Source organism: Typopeltis vanoorti, chromosome 13 (assembly GCF_054136105.1).
Source record: "Typopeltis vanoorti isolate ZY-2024b chromosome 13, IOZ_Tvanoo_1.0, whole genome shotgun sequence".
Lineage (NCBI taxonomy): Eukaryota > Metazoa > Arthropoda > Arachnida > Uropygi > Thelyphonidae > Typopeltis > Typopeltis vanoorti.
Genome location: NC_143561.1, coordinates 113,581,908 through 113,600,330, shown reverse-complemented (window position 1 = coordinate 113,600,330; position 18,423 = coordinate 113,581,908). Strand labels below are relative to the sequence as shown.

Sequence of the window (18,423 nt, the reverse complement as noted above, 5' to 3'; positions counted from 1 at the left end):
GCCGAAATGTTTTACTTGTTCCACAGGTTCTCCATTCACAACACAGTTGACATATTCAATGATTCTGCCTATTTTCATTGTCTTTGTCTTTTTATTGCTGACCTTCATACCATATCTATTACAACAGCTATTCAATTTAGTCAGAGAATCTTGCAGACTTGTAGCGGATTTATTTAGAAGTATAACATCGTCCGCATAAAGCAAAGAGCTGACATCAACATCTCCAATTTTGATATCATGTTTAATACCACTTTCCTTCATAATGTGATCCATATAGATAATGAATAACAGAGGGGATAATGTACATTCTTGTCTCACACCAGATTTAACATTAAACCATCTTCCTGTACTTCCTTCAATTCTAACTGCCGACGTACAACTCAAATACAGACTAAGTTTTGCTTGATATAATGCCCCATTGAAACCATATAACTGCAGCGTATTGAATAGCTTCTCTCTTGGCACCTTGTCATATGCCTTTTCCAAATCGACAAAACTTAAATACAGATCTTTGTTATATTCCCATGCTTTCTCCACTATTTGTCGTAAAGTGAAGATCTGATCCTGACAGCCTCTATTTGGCCTGAATCCAGCTTGTTCTTCACCTAGCTATTCTTCCACAATTCTTCTCAACCGTTTCTCAAGCATATTTGCATAGATCTTGCCAGGAACACTCAGTAGAGAAATACCTCTGTAATTCTCACATTCAGTTTTATTTCCCTTTTTATATATGGGTACTATGAGAGCTCTACTCCAATCATCGGGAATTCGTCCCTCTGTCCAGGCTTTCTGAACTATGCAGTGCAGCCACTGTAAGACTCTTATACCACCATATTTCAGCATTTCTGTTTGAATATCATCTACTCCTGATGCCTTTCCACATTTCAAGCCTCATTTCATATCCATACTTGAAGTAGAAAAAGCCTTGATGGCTTTTTCTACTTCAAGTATGGATATGTATTCCTGACTGCATGCCTGGTCAGTGGTTTTTACCACTGTGCTGTCATCACTGCTTGTTTCATTTAGCAGTTTTTCAAAGTAATTACTCCATACTTCAAGGATATCTTTTTCTCCCATTTTCATGTCACCTTTATCATCGCTAACTCCTTTTACAGCACACTTTCCTCCATTCCTAAGTTTCTTCAACAACTTCCAGAATATTTTGCCACCTTCTTGATATTTATTTTCTATGTTCTTGCCAAAGTCCTTCCATGACTTTTGTTTAGCTAGTTTTACACAGTGTTTAGCATTCTTGCATTTGTCTCTATATTCTCTAAGAGCACAAGCTGACTTATTTGCCAGGAACTTTTGATATGCTTTCTTCTTTTCCTTCACTGCCTCTTTAACTTCCTGTGTCCACCAGGGAGTTCTGATTTTTTTATCCTTGCAGACAACTTCACCACGTGCCTCTCTGGCAGAATCAATCAATGTTTTCTTCAGAGTTTGCCAGTGAATCTCCAAGGTTTGAATCCTGTTCTCAAACTCTTTCATTTTTTCTTCAATAATCTTTGTGTATTTTAGTCTACAGTTCGCATCTGAGAGCTGCTCGACTTTTGTTCGCTTTAAAACTTTCTTACGTCATTCTTTCCAATATGAAATTCGATTTTATCCTGCTCAAGACTAAATAGTGATCACTTCCAATTTCAAATCCTCTGTACACTGTGGTGTCCTGCACCAGGGAGAAAACATCACTATCAACAATAACATAGTCAATGAGTCTTTTCTTATTCCTAGCCTCTTCTCTCCATGTGAATTTGTGCACATTTTTATGTTGGAACATGGTGTTAGTAATAACCAGTCCATGTCCTGAGCAGAAACCCAACAGATATTTACCATTATTATTAGCTTTGCTCTTTTCTCCAAATTTAGTAAACAGAACATTACATCGAGAAACATGTGGTCTATATTTGATTTGTAAGTCAGCAGGTAGAGATAAAGGAGGTACACAAAAGACAGTTTGATGTAAAAACAGCTGGGTGTAAGACAAAGGTGCACACCTATCTCTTTTATTAGCCATCAATATGGATCATATTAAGAAGGAATATGCCATTAAACCAAACTTACAAATGTTAATCTCAGTTCATTACTTTATGTAGATGTTATACTCATATAAAAGCCAAACAGAATTCAGTAACTATATTGGTATGATCGTCCAACAAATTTGGCATGAAAATAAGCAATAAAAAGACAGACTATGAAAATAGGCAGGAATATAAAGAGTCTATAGCTATTTAGTTCAGATATTTAGCATAATAATTAAATACGGCAAAAGACAACGGAATAAGAAAGCTAGTATGGTGGATAGTCAATTAAATAAGTTTATGTGGTATAAGAGATATTAGTCAAAAGACGAAACTAGCTATATACACAACAGTATTCAAACCAATTTTAGCTTATGGATCAGAGAGTTGGGCTAGGAAAGAAACAGTTAATTAAATACTAGACACCACAGATAGTTTTAAGACAAATTGATGGAGCAAAGAGATGGCATCAAGAAGAAAACCATTAAAAATTAAGATATTAAGAACTTGAAATTGTTAGCATTTAAGAATATCTGAACAGACCTAATCTCAGGTGATATTGTAAAAATAATCATAATTTAAAATTCTGAATATTTTTACGTATTGTTTATGTTAGAAAATCTTTATTAGTTTTATAACACGCATTGTCGGCACTTGCCTATTATTGAAATTGTTTTGTCAAAAGTGATATGTAAAGCAGTTAAAAAATGTATGTACTTACCGGATTTGAATAGTTGTGCTACTTTAAACAAATTTTATTGTAGTTTAAAATATTAAGTTTTGTGTTTTACAAAGACATATTCTTGTCGCTAACGAAATCTGTGTGTCAGCCATCATACCTAAATTCTCGCTTGCTACTTTCATGGAGTGCACATGCTCGCCGAGAAGTTTTTTGACAGCTGACAAAAACAGCGTTCGGTATTCAGAGTAACGGGAGTAAACAAGAAGAGTGTTCGGAGAGAAAATTAGAACATAGGCCAGCAGACATTTAGATTTGGAGGAAATTGAGTTTTTTTATGTGACAGTCGGAGGAAAATCAATAGTATATTCCGAAAAAGGAATCGTGGAACTATAAAGTTTCAAAGTGGAATAAGTATTGATAAATAAAAGAAAATATTGCTATAGATGTTTCAAAAGGAATATTCGAGGAAACGCTAATTGGAAGATTAGTAGTAGATTCTGAAAAGGGAATCGTAGAACTGTGAATTTTTTAAAGTGGAAGAGTTAAGACTGTCAATAAGCATTAGTGAATAAAAGAAGAAATTGCCATTTATGTTCCAAAGGAATGTTCGAGAAAACTCTGATTAGGAAGTTTCATCTGTATTAAGGACGCCGGATCTGACTATTATTTCTACTAAAAAGAGACAGAATTGAGTTAGGAAGAATTAATGTGTGCTACATGAGTGATGAGAAAGGATCCTGTGAAAATGAAGAATAAAGTCATATATTTACAGAAAAGGGCCTTGACAGAGAGAGTAACTGGCTATGAACATTTTGTCATTGTGAAAACAAAGTGTTTAGTCTAGTCTTAAGTGTAAGTTTATTTTAAAAGGCCTTGGATCCAATTAAATTTGTAGTTAGTTATGTAATATTTGTTTGAAGTGTATATATATTGTTTTTGTTATATTAAATGTGTTTATTTTGTATTTTGGTCATGAGTCTGATTTTTTTTGGATTTTGAAAGAAAGAGTTAAGGTCATTGCACCAATCGGAGTGAACCCTTGTGCATATAATATATAGGTACACTCGGAAAATAAAAAAATAATTGTTGAACAGAGATCATCTCTATGACAGGATTAAAATAATTTAAAAATCTCAAAAATCCTATATTTAAATAATGACGCAGCCGGTAGGATTAATATTATGATAACATCCTTTAAATAAAAATCTCTAATTATTAACAATGGCGCAGTCGACTGACAGGATTTTTTATGACTTAACTTTATTTTTAGAATCCAGAAAGTAAATCTTGACTCAAGTAAAATGGATACAGGAGATAGCAATTCTGGTAGTGAAGTTTCTTTAGTTAAAGATGAGGAATTTTTTAGGTTAATTAATCCAACTTTAGTAATACCTTCTTTCTCAGGAGATAGTAGTGAAAGCATAGAAACATTTTTTTAAATATGCAGAACAAATTAGAGATTTAGGAAAATGGTCAGATTTTCATTTGTTGATTATACTTCATAATAAATTATTGGGCAAAGCCAAAACATTCTTAAACACATCTCCTTTACTGAGAGACACTGACAGTTATACAACTTTTAAAAGTTTACTAATATCAGAATTTTCAAGTGTAAGAGAATTAAGGCCTAACATTTGGAAAATTCATCAGTGCATCCAAGGCAATAGGGAGTCTATTTCAGAATATTATCATAGACTTTGGGGCATTGCTCATAAATTTAATGTTTCATCTGAAGAGAAATCCTCTTTAAAATGGTTGCTGTTTAATCAATTTAGGCATGGCCTTAAAGATAATTTGAAAGAAACAGCATACAAGAAAAAGGTTAAAAATCTTGAACAATGTTTTGAACTTGTTAGGGAAAAGGAAAAGAGACTTAGAGATATATTTCGTTCCACAAATAATAAACAGGTAAACTCTTTTCAGTATAATGAAACTCATTCTCCTAACATTGTGGCTACAGATAAAGTGAGAGAAGGAAAGTTTCAAAAATTAAAAGGTGCTATGGAAAAGAAACAGTCTAAGGTAAGATATTCCAGAATCTGAGTACAAGGTATAATTACATAATTTTGGAAAATCAAAGGACTGAAAACATTTCATAGTGAAGAAACAGAAAGACAACAGAGACCAATAGTAAAAGGACAGGAACTTCTGTTTAAGATGATATCTGATTTAACAATATCCAAGAATCATACAGATAATCAATCTTTCTTTTATAATTCTAATGGTATTGATAGGAATAAAACATCTCAAAGGAGATATGTTCCAAAATGCTTTAGATGCCTGGTCATTTTGCGAAAGACTGTTATATTAGGGATAAATCTTGTTTTCAACGTAAGAAATCAGAGAAACTCAGGTGATATGGTTGTCTTAAACAGCACAGGAAAGGAAAGATTAACATAAACAAGTGTTTGAACCTAGGAAAAATATAAGAAAAAGACCAAGTAGAAGACTAAGAGGTGGATTAATGCAGTTAGATTAATGCTTTAAAGGCACTGATATACAAGATCTGCAAAAGTGATTTCAGTTCTGACAGATAACAGACTAACTTGGGACAAAACTGTAAATAGGAAGTAAGTGATGATGTAAATTTTTGTGTAGTATATTATAGAACACTGAACATCCCTTGAGGGTACATATCAGGAATTTCATGATGATACATATATAAGAATAATACACTCTGTTTAGAAGTTCGTTTTTAATATTTTAAAGTAAATGGTAAAGGAAAAAACTTTTGCAAGCAAGTACACATTAAGTAACACACCCTCTGAATTATTAAAATGAGAGCTGATACAAAATTGTAGTGCCAATTATGTGTTCGCTGCTATTAACAATAAAAATTTTTCTAGCAGTTTTTATAGCAAATGCTACTACAGTGGCTCTCACTACAGCCAACACCATTATCTCAGATTTCCTCACTGTACCAAAATGTTCTGACTGAAGCTCTAAAGGAAGTCCAGTACTATTCCTGTGTTCTTTATGAGTTCTTTATAGTGAGAGTTGACTATAGTACACAAATTCATTTGTGTACTATAGTATTTGTTTCACCCACAGTTTTGCTTTAGCATATCTAACATATCTTTGTAATTCCTTTTCCTGTGTAAAGGACTTTTCATTTTTATCCTTTCGATAGTGATGTGTACATATTAGACCTTTGTTTGGTACTGAATATAATTCAGAGTACTCAACTAGACAATTTTTTTCAGCATATATATAATTTGCCATACTGAATCTTTTTATTTATGTCTATAATATATCTAATATTTTGCAATTAATCAAAAATCATACTTCATCAGATATGTTTTACATAATTTCCACAGATGCTAGTAAAATTAGCAATTTTACTACTTAATACACTTTCTTCCATCAACACTTATTTTCTTATTGCGAACAAAAGTGAAGCTCAACAAGTAAATTGTTACAAAAAAATAATAATCAGACATTAAAGAAAAGTAGATAAAACATTAGTACTCTGTAGTACTCTGTTCTTTAGATATTGTAAAAAATTAGTAAATTAAATTGGAATATGAATGTATACAACTTGAAACACACTGTGCATGGAGACACAGTGCTACAAAAATTGACAACTAGATTTTCCTATTTTTAAAGGCAAAGTAAACATAAGTAAAGCAAAGACTTAAAAAGTTGCCAACCTGATTGGCTCAGTGGATAGCATACCCACTCTCCAACCAACAGGTTGTGCGTTCAAAACTCACACAGGCATGGATTTGTAAAAGCCTGCTCTGGATGAGCTTGCATAACTCCTTAAGTTTATAAGGCTTGTCTTTATAACAAAAAATAAAAAATAATAATAAAAATAAATTCTTAATATTCAATGAAATAAAGAGCCAAAAGGCTTCACTTCAGCGATGTAAAAATTATTTAAACGAAATAATGTGGGATGAAATATCCCCTTAATTTAAATAATCTTAATATTCAATTTATAATGAATCTTTCTGCATAAAATAAGTCTTACATCTGGTATTTTGTACTACATACCACATTTCATATCAATTTCCTCATACGTACCCTCAAGGAGTGTTCAGACTATGACAGCACTACATGATTAAGTTTGCATTATCATTATTAATCTCCTATCCACAATTTTCTTCAAATTTGTCTATTTTCTATTCTCCATATTTGTCAGCACTCGAATTTTGTTGTAACTAACATTTCATGCTTCTAAAGCCCTTCTGACTGAATCAAATCACCTTGGTTTTCTTCTGATTCTCTTTCCTGATATCTTGGCATCAAACACCTGTTTCACTAACCTTCCCTCTTCCATTGCATAAGTGATCAATAGCACCTCAGATTAGATCTGCTTACACATTCTTGAATGCCAAAAATGTCTTGTTCCTTTCTAATATCATTTTGAATATGATTCTGCTATTGATGCCATCTGTTCACTCCCTCTAATTTTTCTCAAAATCTCATACCTGTGGTTTCCAGTCTTTGATTGAGTGCTTTATTCAAATCCATCTCTCAAAACTATTTTAAACGCTGTCTGTTAGTTTGGCATTTTTGGCAAATTTCTCTCTTATTCCATATAAATTTTTTCAGCTGGCAACCCACCATACTAAATTTGCTTATGCTGTTGTCTATTTCCAGATTTAACTTGCCAACTTCACTAAAAACTGTGCCTAAACAGATGAAATATTTCACTTGTTCTATAGGCTCCCTATTCAAAATGCAGTTGATGTGTTCAGTGTTCCTGCCTATTTTCATAGTCTTTTTATTGCTGATTTTAATGGAAAATTTGTTATTATTATTCAATTTAGTTAATCCTGGAGACTTGTACTAGATGTGTTTAGGAGTACATTATCTGCATAAAGTAAATAACTAAGTTTGACATTCCAAACTTAGTTGTTTGTAATGTCAGGCTTAATGCCACTTATCTTAACTCCAGATTTTACATCAAACCATCTTCCTGTATTTCCTTCAATTCTAACTGCTGACTTACACCTTAAATATACAGTATACTATGTACTGCTCTGTGTAATGTTCCATTTAAGATATAATGGTAGTGTTTTGAAAAGTATTTCTCTCTAGGCACCTTGTTATATGCCTTTTCCAAATCTATAAAACTCAAGTACAAATTCTTGTCATATTCCCATGATTTCTCAACTATTTGTTATAAAGTGAAAATCTCATATTAACAATCTCTATTTGACCTGAAGCTTGTTTTTCTCCAAGTTTCTCTTCCACAACTTTTCTCACCCTCTTTTTAAGAATGCTTGCATAAATCTTACATTTAGTATGGAAATTCCTCTGTAATTCTCATATTCAGCTTTTTCCTTTCTTATGATGGGAACTAGGAAAGCTCTACTCCAACTATCTGGAATTCGATCTTCTGACAGGCCCTTTGAATTATGCAGTTTAGCCACTACTAAAACTTTATACCTCCATACTTAAGCTTTTCTGGTCAAATAACATGAACTCCAACTGCTTTCTGCATTTCAAGTTTTTGATGGCTTTTTCTAACTCAATCCAAATATTGATATGTACTCCTCTTTGCATTCCTCTAGAAAATGTTCTAGCCTTGTTTTGTCACTGCTTGTTTTGTTTAACCATCTTTCAAAGTAATTAATCCATACATCTAGGATATCCTTATATTCAGTTTTCATGTCACCTTTATCATCTTTAATTCCTTTTAGAGTACTCATTTTCTAAGCTTTTTCAGTAGCCCCCAGAACATTTTGCCACCTTCCTGATATTTATTTTCCATATTCCATATACCAAAGTCTTCCCATGACTTTGTTTAGCTGCTTTTACACATAGCTTAGCTCTCTTACATTTTTCTCTGTATTCTTTTAGGACGTCTGCTGACTTATTTGCTAGAAATTTTTGGTATGCTTCCTTCTTTTCCAGGACTGCTTCTTTAACTTCCTGTGTCCACCATGGTGTTGTTATTTTCCTATCCTGAAAGACAATTCATCACGTACCTTCTTAGCTGAATTACTCAATGTCTTCTTCAAAATCTTTCGCTGAGATTCCAAGATTTGGCACTTGTTTTCAAATTGTTTCAAATTTTCTTCAATAATGTTTCTATAGTTGAGTCTACAGTTTACCTGTAAAAGCTGTTCAACTTTCATTCTTTTTAAAACTTTCTTACATACTGTTCTTTTCATTGTGCTACCCATTTTTATGCTGCTTAGCACTAAGTGGTGGTCACTTCCAATTTAAAATGATCTGTACACTCTTGAACTAGCATGTTAGTAATGACTTATTAGTCATTACTAACACAATGTTGAAACATGGTGTTAGTAATGACTAATCAGTGTCCTGAGCAGAAATCCAGCAAATACTATTATTATTAGCTTTGCCCTTTTCTCCAAAAATTTTCCCCAAACATTCCTATATGCCTGGTGAGATCAGTGAGTTTTTAATTCCAACCACTAGCTGAGAATTCTGTCTACTGCAGTTCAATGGAGAGCCAACTTGTTGCACAGGTGCTTACAGTTTTCAGAGGAGCATAATTTTCATTGATAGTTTGATACAGGTCTTTGTACGCAGCTTGTCTTGAAGAAGAATGTGAAAATAACTTATACGTTTTGGCAACTAAAAATTCTAATTTTCTTGGGAGATATTCTGCACAAGTGTGAGACATTGCCAGTTGCAATGAATGGCACACACATCTAATTAAGATTAAGAAGGGAATATATGCCTTCAGTTGTTCATAAACACCATTATTGACACCATACACTGGCATTGTCTGTACCAATTGCAATGAGATTTTTAATGTCCAGTTTCTTGGTCAAGAACTCTTTTTTCAGTGCAGCCACATTACCACTAGCATCACACTTTTCTAGAACCACTATGTTCAGAAATGATTGCATAATTTTGTTGAATTTCTTGCTATAGTAAATTATGACAATTCCTAAAATCTTATTCACTGTGATACCATTTGATTCATCTATTAGCAAGCTGATATTTCCATCTCCAATTAGGTCTTCTTCAAAATGCTCACTTAGAATATTCTTTACGATTGCAGAGCAGTTCAGTGCATTTTTACCTTTGGCATAATTTGACTGTCTGGGATGATATTTTTGCAAAGATCTACTAGATGATTGCAACTGTTCAATGATGAGTGACAACAAAGAAATAATGCTAAGCTGCCTTCAAAGTTCGCTGTCTCATCAGACTTCTTTACAAGCATAATTGTAATAGGAACAGCCTTATATGGAACTGTAGCAAGATGTTTCTTAGTTTCACTATACTTTACAAGCTGACAATATTTAGCAGCTATATCACACCTGCAAAACATACAGTAAACTTTTGTAGCATCACCAGGAACTTCACACAGCCATTTACTAAACATTCCCATTTGCAACCACTCCCTCCTAAATTTTTGCTTGTCAGCTTTGTCTCTTTGCTCATTTTTGAAGAAGGGTATGCAACTCTTTACAACGAATTACGATCAGTCTCTGAAACTTCCCACTCGCTATTGTAATTACCAACCAGAACACTGTGCAACAGGCTAACTTGTAGCAGTGCTATCAACTTCAAGGTGACAAAATGGCAGACTGTTGGGCCACGTGATTGACTGACATCATCACATGTTTGAAACGTGTATGATACTCGCACTGAACATACATTGCAATTCTTTATCAAATGTGAACATCTGGAAAACTTAAAACAATTTCTTTAAGAGTAGGTTATAAAAACAACTAAAAAGAGCTGAAACAAGTTCTGAAGGAGCTAGATTTGGAGCTAGGTGCTAGATTAAAATTTTTGGAGCTAGGGAAGTAAAAAAGGAACTAGATCTAGATCCAAAAAAGATAAATTGGCAACATTGATAACTAGTATACTTATAGGAAATATCCTTTTTCTCAGTGTGTCAGCACGAAAGTAATCTTCTAATGGTTCTCTTACATCAATTATGTTTTTTTAAACAAATCCAATACTGTTCTTTTCAGTAGACAGCCACCTACAAGAACTTTTATGTCATACTCTTATTATGAAGGAGTTCCAGTATCCTTCTAATTCATACAGATTCTCATTAAGATCCGGTAATGATATGGATAAAATATGCTCAGTATCCTGATCTCTTTGAAACAAAATTTCTAGATTCAGATATTAATTAAGATATTGATTAACTTGATTTACAAAAGACTTGCAGAATTTCATCTGCTGACCTAGATGGCCAGGTATATTGTGCTTCCAAACTCGTTAACACTGTCAAGACCAACTGAGCTAAGTATGATTCTTTCCCATGTCAATGAAGTTGTCATGGTAATTCTTTTGGTACATCCACTTCTTTTCCATTGATACCTCTTACAATAGTAGTGCCTTATCTTCAATTCTAATAATGTTCAGCCTATTCCACTATTCATCCTTATTCCATGATGAAAACTGAGGGGGGCTTTTATATCTCAGTAATGCCCCACTAGCCAACATATTTTCTTTCCTCATGCTGTGCCATCATTTTATGTTTTCTACACCCACAAAATGATATAAATCTGCAGTACATTAGTACTATAGAAAAGGTAATGTTTTTTTTTTTTTTTTTGTTTATTTTTATTCATTTTTACATAATCCAGAAACCCTGCTAAAGAGACCAAACATGGTACTGCAAACATCTATACTCACAGGTTGTGTGGCATTCAAACCCACAGCCTGTTGCTTGCAGAGCAGATATGTAAACCACTTGGCCAACCAGACCAGCTAAAGCCAATAGAGAATAAAATTTGTTTGCCTAATACTGAACAGCCAAGTCATCCTTGTTCAGCATCCAGATGGATAACTACTAACAGGCTACATCACAAGAAGCGAGGATTAGACATTATGTAGGAAGTCCTCATTGTCTCTCAGCATTCTTTAAATGACATGTGGAGGACTCCTTCCAGTTACTTACCTAGATTTGACTCTGAGGGAAGGTTAAAGTCTCCTGTTAATATACATACCTGTTTGAATCCACAAAGTTTGACTTTTCTTTAAGATTATATTTATTACACTATAATGAGTTTGGAGATTGTATGTGTTATTTTGATTGACATTTGTATGGATGTAGATTTTGTAGCATTCTTCATTAGAAACAATAGAAAGTGGCATCCTAGCTCTTTCTTTTCTTCTCATCTATAAAATCTCCCTAGATAAGTCAACTTGGCTGCTAGATTCGTGTCAGCAGCCAGGTTTCTCCAAAGAAAAATATAGTATTCAAACTATCAATGCACATTTTTAATAGATGCTGAACAGTTTTGTGTTAAAATCTTAACTTTTCATTAAATGAAAAACAAACATGTGGTTTACAGACAAACAGATAGTTTACAGAAAAGTATTCATTAAAAAAAAAAAGTGGTGAGGAAAAGAAGAAATGACAAATTCTTTCACTGTAGAGCATATGAAAAAAGAAAGAGGGTCACATGCTAAAAAGAGCAAACATTTCTTATTTTTCATTTGCATTGAGAGTTAAGCAATAGTTTATCATTATGATAAAGCTTGCATCTGGCAAGATTGTGTCCATACTCCATGTAAAGTCTGAATACTAAGCTGGATGACATAATAATATTTACTAAATAACTTAAAGAATTCGCAATGTATACTGGAATATAAATTAAAATAAACTTTAATATATACTTCTATATTTCGGCAACGTCACATTGCCATCTTCATGGGAACATAAGATTAAGACACGTGCACGCAGGCACTAAAAACAGCAAATGAGGTCGAAGCGAGGAAACTAGTGTTTTTCCTAAAGTCCAGATGGTGCCCCCCTAGCGGGCTATATTAGATAATCTTGGTCGTTGGGCTGAAGTTCTCAAGATGTATGTCTCCCAAATTTGGGGCAGTCTCATGCATCCAAATTTATTGAGGTTTGTCATGTTTCTTAGGGCTGAGGCTGATTCTATGAATAGTCTTTAAAATTTATACTTACTTGCTGCAGTGTGTTACTGTAGCTTTCTTCCACCGTATTCTGTGGCGTGTATCCAGAGCATGGTCTGCAAGCCCAAAGTGGATGTACTGACGAAACCGGATCTACTCCTTGTGTTCCGAAATTCTGATATTCGCTGTACTGCCTGTTTGGCCAAAGTAGGACAGCTTACAGCTGCAAGGGACCTGGTATACACCAGGTAGGTTTAGGGGAAGTGGTTGGTCTTTAGTGGAGCAGATAAGGAATGCCAATTTTTCTATATGGTCTGTAACAAGAGGTCAGGTCATGTTTATTCAGGATTTTGGTAATTTTTTCCGAGGTGCCCCGGATGTGGGGAATGGTGATGGATTTAGAGTAATCTTTTTTGTGAAGGGGGAAGGAGGGGGGGTGTGGTTTACTGGTTTTAGTATTTTTTAGATTTTTTGGGGGTTGTAGCCATTGGCTGAGAAAGTGTTAAGGATGTGATTTAGTTCAGTGGTTAGGGCATTGTCATTTGAACAGATTAGTTTAGCCCTGTTGTATAGTGTCTTAATAACTCCATATTGTTGTGAGGGGGGGGGGGAGGATTGTTGGTGAATGTACCTGCCCGTATGGGTGGGTTTTCTGTAAACTGAGAAAACCAAGGTTCCATCAGGCTGGTGGGTGACTAGTGTATCTAGGAAAGGGAGGCTGTTGTTTTCCTCTTTTTCCAGGGTGAAAAATTTTGCCATGTGGCCAAATAGTGAGCACATTATCAACGTAGTGAAGCCATATGATAGGTTTTTGTGGGGCAGAGTTTAAGGCTTTCTCTTCAAAAGTCTCCATAAAGAAGTTGGCCAAGGGTGGGGAGAGTGGTGAACCCATGGCTGTCCCCTCTATCTATTTGTAGAATTTTCCCTGCCAAACGAAATAGTCTGAGTTCATTGTGAACTGAAATAGAGCTGAGAGATCGGGAGGAAATTTGGCTTGGATGAGCTCTGAGGTTTCCTTCAGACATTTGTGAATGAGGAGGAGACGTCAAAACTGACCATTATATCAGTATGTTGGAGTGTAAGGTTTTCTACACTGGCTTTGAAGTGGGCTGAGTTTTTTATGTGTGATGGTGTGTTGCCAGTATAGTGTGTGAGTGCTGAAGCCCATGAAGATGTCAACGTGACGTTGCTGAAATATAGGAAGTATATATTAAAGTTCATTTTAATTTATATTCCAGTATACGTTGTGAATTCCTTAAGTTATTTAATAAATGCAACCAATGTATAAGGCTTTCTACGAGAAGACATAATAATGTGTTAGCATTTTGTACACTGTAAGATTGACTAATCATTCATTTAGAGAAGGATGAAATCAAGTTGAAGTGTTATTTTAATTAAATGTCATATACATAATTATTATACCATCCTCAGCTGTCTTGCTAGCTTTTGGTACACCAAATAAAACAAAAACTTATCTGCTTGCTCTGTTCACTGATTATAGATTTCACATTTGTAAATAACATAGATTTACTCATAATAGCAGTTTTTTGAACAGTCAGGGGGAAAATGTTCATGTACATTGTTTGGAAACTGAGAAATAAAGTAAGAGGAATTAATCTTTTTATATTCTGAAAAACAAATATGAAGAATTAATTCTTTAAGAACTATAAACTTTGAAAAACTTTTTATTTAAAAGGGAAAAATGCTAATGTTATCTGTCAACAACCTGCAATTAAATTAGTAGTATTAATTACTTACCTTAATTTCGAAAAAATGAAACCTTGTACCTCTTCTGGAATATCTGAAGTTTCCTGTTGCTGTGGTTGTGTTCCCTCTTCTTCTAAAATAAGCCAAAATCATTTTTAGGTTTGTGTTTCTACTTGATATAGCAATCAATATTATAGTTAAAAAGTATTCACTCATTTGCACTGGTACAAACCAAGTATAAGCATAAACAGCTCAGCATAAATAAACCCAAGTATGTACATGAAATTGTATTCATGACACTTCTTCCAGACATCCCTGTAGCAGAAGTTCCATCACATTTGAACATATGTTGAACAAGGTAGATTGTTTTTTCTTGCAAGAGGATGCATTGTGCATGTTGTGTTATTAGCACTGCTGACAGATAAGTTATTTCACGTTTTATTAATATTGTAGTTTGTTTTATACAAGTGTGTAATTAAATGAGTCATTTAGTTTGAAAGTAAACACCTTTTTTTTTTTTTGCCTGCTTCTGTTTAGGAGTGCCCCAATTTAAATGCTATTGGCTCTTTTCTCATGGATTCTTAGGGCATTGTAGATGCATATTTATCAATAAATATATGTTGCAGAGAAGACAAGAAATTTGCACATACCTTTTTCTGGGTGTTCTGGCACTTCTTCTTTCGCATTGTCCAAACTACTGTGTGTGTGTGGGGGGGGGGGGGGCAGATTTTGGCAAGTGAGAGAATTGAAATAACAAATGGAAAAAAACCGGGTTTTTTTAAATAACATATATATACATATATATTATATGGGATGGGGAGAGCGTTTTTTATATTTATATGAGGTGAGAAAGGGTGAAAGGGGTTGAAAACAGCAACTGATTTTTAGAGGGGGGGTTGATGGGGTGGGGTCTGTTTCGACTATTCTTGGTCGTTGTCTGAACACATGGAGGAAATGGATACTATGTCAGGTCGGGTAGGTAGAAAAGTTGCAGACTTGACAAGAGATTAGCAGGGCTGAGATGCGAAAGAAGCACGTGGTCCAAGGTATAAATCAGAATCACGTGAACAAATGAGAAAAACAAGATAAGGAGAAAATTATGTACAGAGACTATGATCAGAGGAGTATTTGACAAAAGTATAACAAAATCATGTTTCCCTGGCACAAAAATGATTTAGTCATGCCATCCAGTTGCAAAAAAGGTAAGGTCTAATTTTCTTGGTTGGCAATAATGATCTGAGAGATCCTTTTTATGGATTTTTTGGAAGTCCATAAATGCAGACAAACAAAAAGTTTTAGTTTGTTAGTCACATCTGTTGGGCAGGAAGTGATTTTTTTTTACTTTTGTGACATACATGTAGGTGGGATCACAATTTAGTCAGTAGTAGGTGGACCTATCTTTAAGAAGGGTGGTCATTTTTTTCCAATGTAATCTGTATAGTTTAAAATGACAGTAGACCTTATATGCTTTCAGGATTATTATTATTATTTTGTTATTTCTGAAATGTAGAAGAGCTTTATATTCTCTGTTAGGCAGGTTGCTTGCAGGAGGTTCTGAATGTGACAGTACATTGGCTACATCAAGCCAAATATTGTTGGCCTCACTGGCAGGAAGGCTGTAGATTCCATACTCAATTTGGATGATGAAATCTTTGGTCAGCACGTCTGGGTGTAATGGCAAAGTTTTGGCCATGACTGAGTGCACTGATAGCATTTGCTTTAAAGATAGTGGAGGACAGGTTAACAACATTGTTTTCAAGCATGGAGATGCTGTAAATTTTTTTGCTAGGTTGGCAAACTTTTGGATGTGCCAACTTTTTACTTTTTGAATTCCTTGGCAGCTGATGCATTCAAGTTGTCCAAAGGTTAGCATTCAGCAAGACAGAGAGCTAAGCTTGTGGCATACAGATAGCTTTGTTAATGTCAGCAAGCACAGTGTGTGTTGCACTAATTTGTTCCCCATAGCAGGACAAAGCTACTGTGCCTTGTTTGAATGAAACCAGTGTGTTAATTTTACACAAATGAGAATGACTTTGTTATCCTACAATGTTTAAGGAATGCTAACCTGTTGAGTTCTCTCACTAGTTTCAGTTTTAACTTACCAAACTTGTCTCCCAGGATAATGGTAATCATGGTGTTTAAGCTTATATGTTGATTCTGATGCATCGTGTTGTTTCAGAAAATTGACAACATAGACTAGATAATAAGTAAAAAAAATTTTAATCATTACTTCCTATATTTTGCCAAAGATGCCAGTTTAATGGCATCTCAAGGGATTAATACATTGGTATCAAACATGTGAGTATCAAAGCTTGCATTTTGTCCTTTGACTGGAGAAATAATTTTCATGTAGAATGGCAGGAGGGATAATGAAAGAAAAAGTAAATAGGAAAAGTATAAAAGTGAAAGAAAAAGGAATAAGCTGTAAAAAAATTGGATGATAAGAGTTATATGTAATGAGAAGTGATGAAAGCATGTTTCCCAGGTTTGAAAATTGAGGATGTTAATGAAGCTGTTAGTTTGCTAAATGGAAAACGAAAAAGTTAATTGCAGGCGTAGACTTCTGTGGCTAATTGGTATTTCTCCAAATCTTCCTGTCTGTCCTACGTAGCAATACTATTTAAGTGTTATACTATTTACCTCCTGAAGATGTATATCCTACGATTTACGAAACTTATCGGGAACTATTATTTCAGTGTTTTATATAACTGAATAATAAAAAAATGTGGTGTAATCACCGAAATATATCTTTTTAACCAATTAGCCACAGAAGTCTATACCTGCAATTACAAACTTATGGTGAGTGCTTTTGGCATAAAATTATACAACTAGAGAAACTACACATTAAACATCTCAACTTCATTAATCGTCTAATTTTCCTCATCCGATGCAGAGATAACGAAGTCATCCTGAAATTCATCAAAATCAAATGCATATTCCACACAAACAAGGCCTTCAGAATTTATTATAAAATGCAACTAGCTTTTCTAAGAGAAAGAATTACAGTCACTAGAGCTAAATTAGCATTAATTAGTAATAACACTTTTTTCTCTTCATAATGAACTGGACACATCTCTTCCATCCTACCTATGGAACAACATCGATAGTGTTACATTTAACAAAGCAACAGTGATCTCAGAACAGAAGAAACACTCCTTCAGAAGAAGGAAATACATAAAAAACAACTAGATCATTCAAAAGTAGTTATTAATCTTTCTTCGAGAGTCCTAACAAAAGAGGAGAATAATCTTTTACTTAAGGGTTTTAACTTCACCTTAACCCGACGTTTCTTTCCAAAAATGGATATCATAGCATAAATAGAAAAAGGAATTAGAAATCTACCGGACAACACGGCAGATCTTATCCGTATAGAAAGTACAGTTTTACTATTAAAAAGCATATTACCTCGTAGGAATCTACCTTACAATGAATACATTTGCCTTAAAAAGTTAAAGGATGACAAAAATATTGTCATAACAAAAGCGGATAAAGGCAACACAACTGTCGTTTTATAACATAATAAATTTAGTTTAATCCTTTATCCAAGTGTGAGCAAACAGAGTTTGTGCCTGAAAATATCTTCAGGACTGGGGTAAGGTGGTGCAACACCAGGCGACTCCTTGCAAAGGTGGAGCAAGCTACTATCACTCCTATCTCAGTATCTCCTATAATGCAAAACACATCTCCTTGCGGATATGTCAAATGTTATGCATTAAGGGAAGGGCCACTACCCAGACTAGTTTCGACCTTTATTGAGGTCTCTTCAGTGGGAGCCAGGCCCAAGTGGAGATACCAGTCAGGCATTAGCAAGGTCATCTCTACCTATAGAAGTTGCCCAATGGTGTGCCACCTTTTTAATAAATTAACTCTGCATTTAGAGAAAGATGTTGAAAGTATATTTTTCACTTGGTTAGAATATAATATAATAAATTTAGTTTAATCCTTTATCCAAATGTGAGCAAACAAAGTTTGTGCCTGAAAATATCTTCAGGATTGGGGTAAGGTGGTGCAACACCAGTCGCCCTGGTGGTGCAACACCAGGGCGACTGGTGTTGCACCACCAATTTATTATATTATTATTATATTATTTTTAATATTTATTAAAAATTTATTATATTATATTCTAACCAAGTGAAAAATAAACTTTCAACATCTTTCTCTAAATCCAGAGTAATTTATCAAAAAGGTGGCACA

General features: G+C 34.2%; 1 protein-coding gene across 4 annotated transcripts in view; it reads right to left on the bottom strand.

Annotated features, from left to right (window-relative positions):
- The window catches only part of Uggt (UDP-glucose-glycoprotein glucosyltransferase), an 835,069-nt gene that overhangs the window by 685,952 nt on the left and 130,694 nt on the right, over positions 1-18,423 (bottom strand). For 3 of the 4 annotated variants that reach the window (XM_090403047.1, XM_090403050.1, XM_090403048.1), the window contains exon 8: positions 14,281-14,362. In XM_090403047.1, coding sequence (XP_090259173.1) covers positions 14,281-14,362 — 82 coding nt within the window. The remainder of the gene's footprint in view (positions 1-14,280; positions 14,363-18,423) is intronic. The other variant, XM_090403049.1, reaches the window with a different exon arrangement.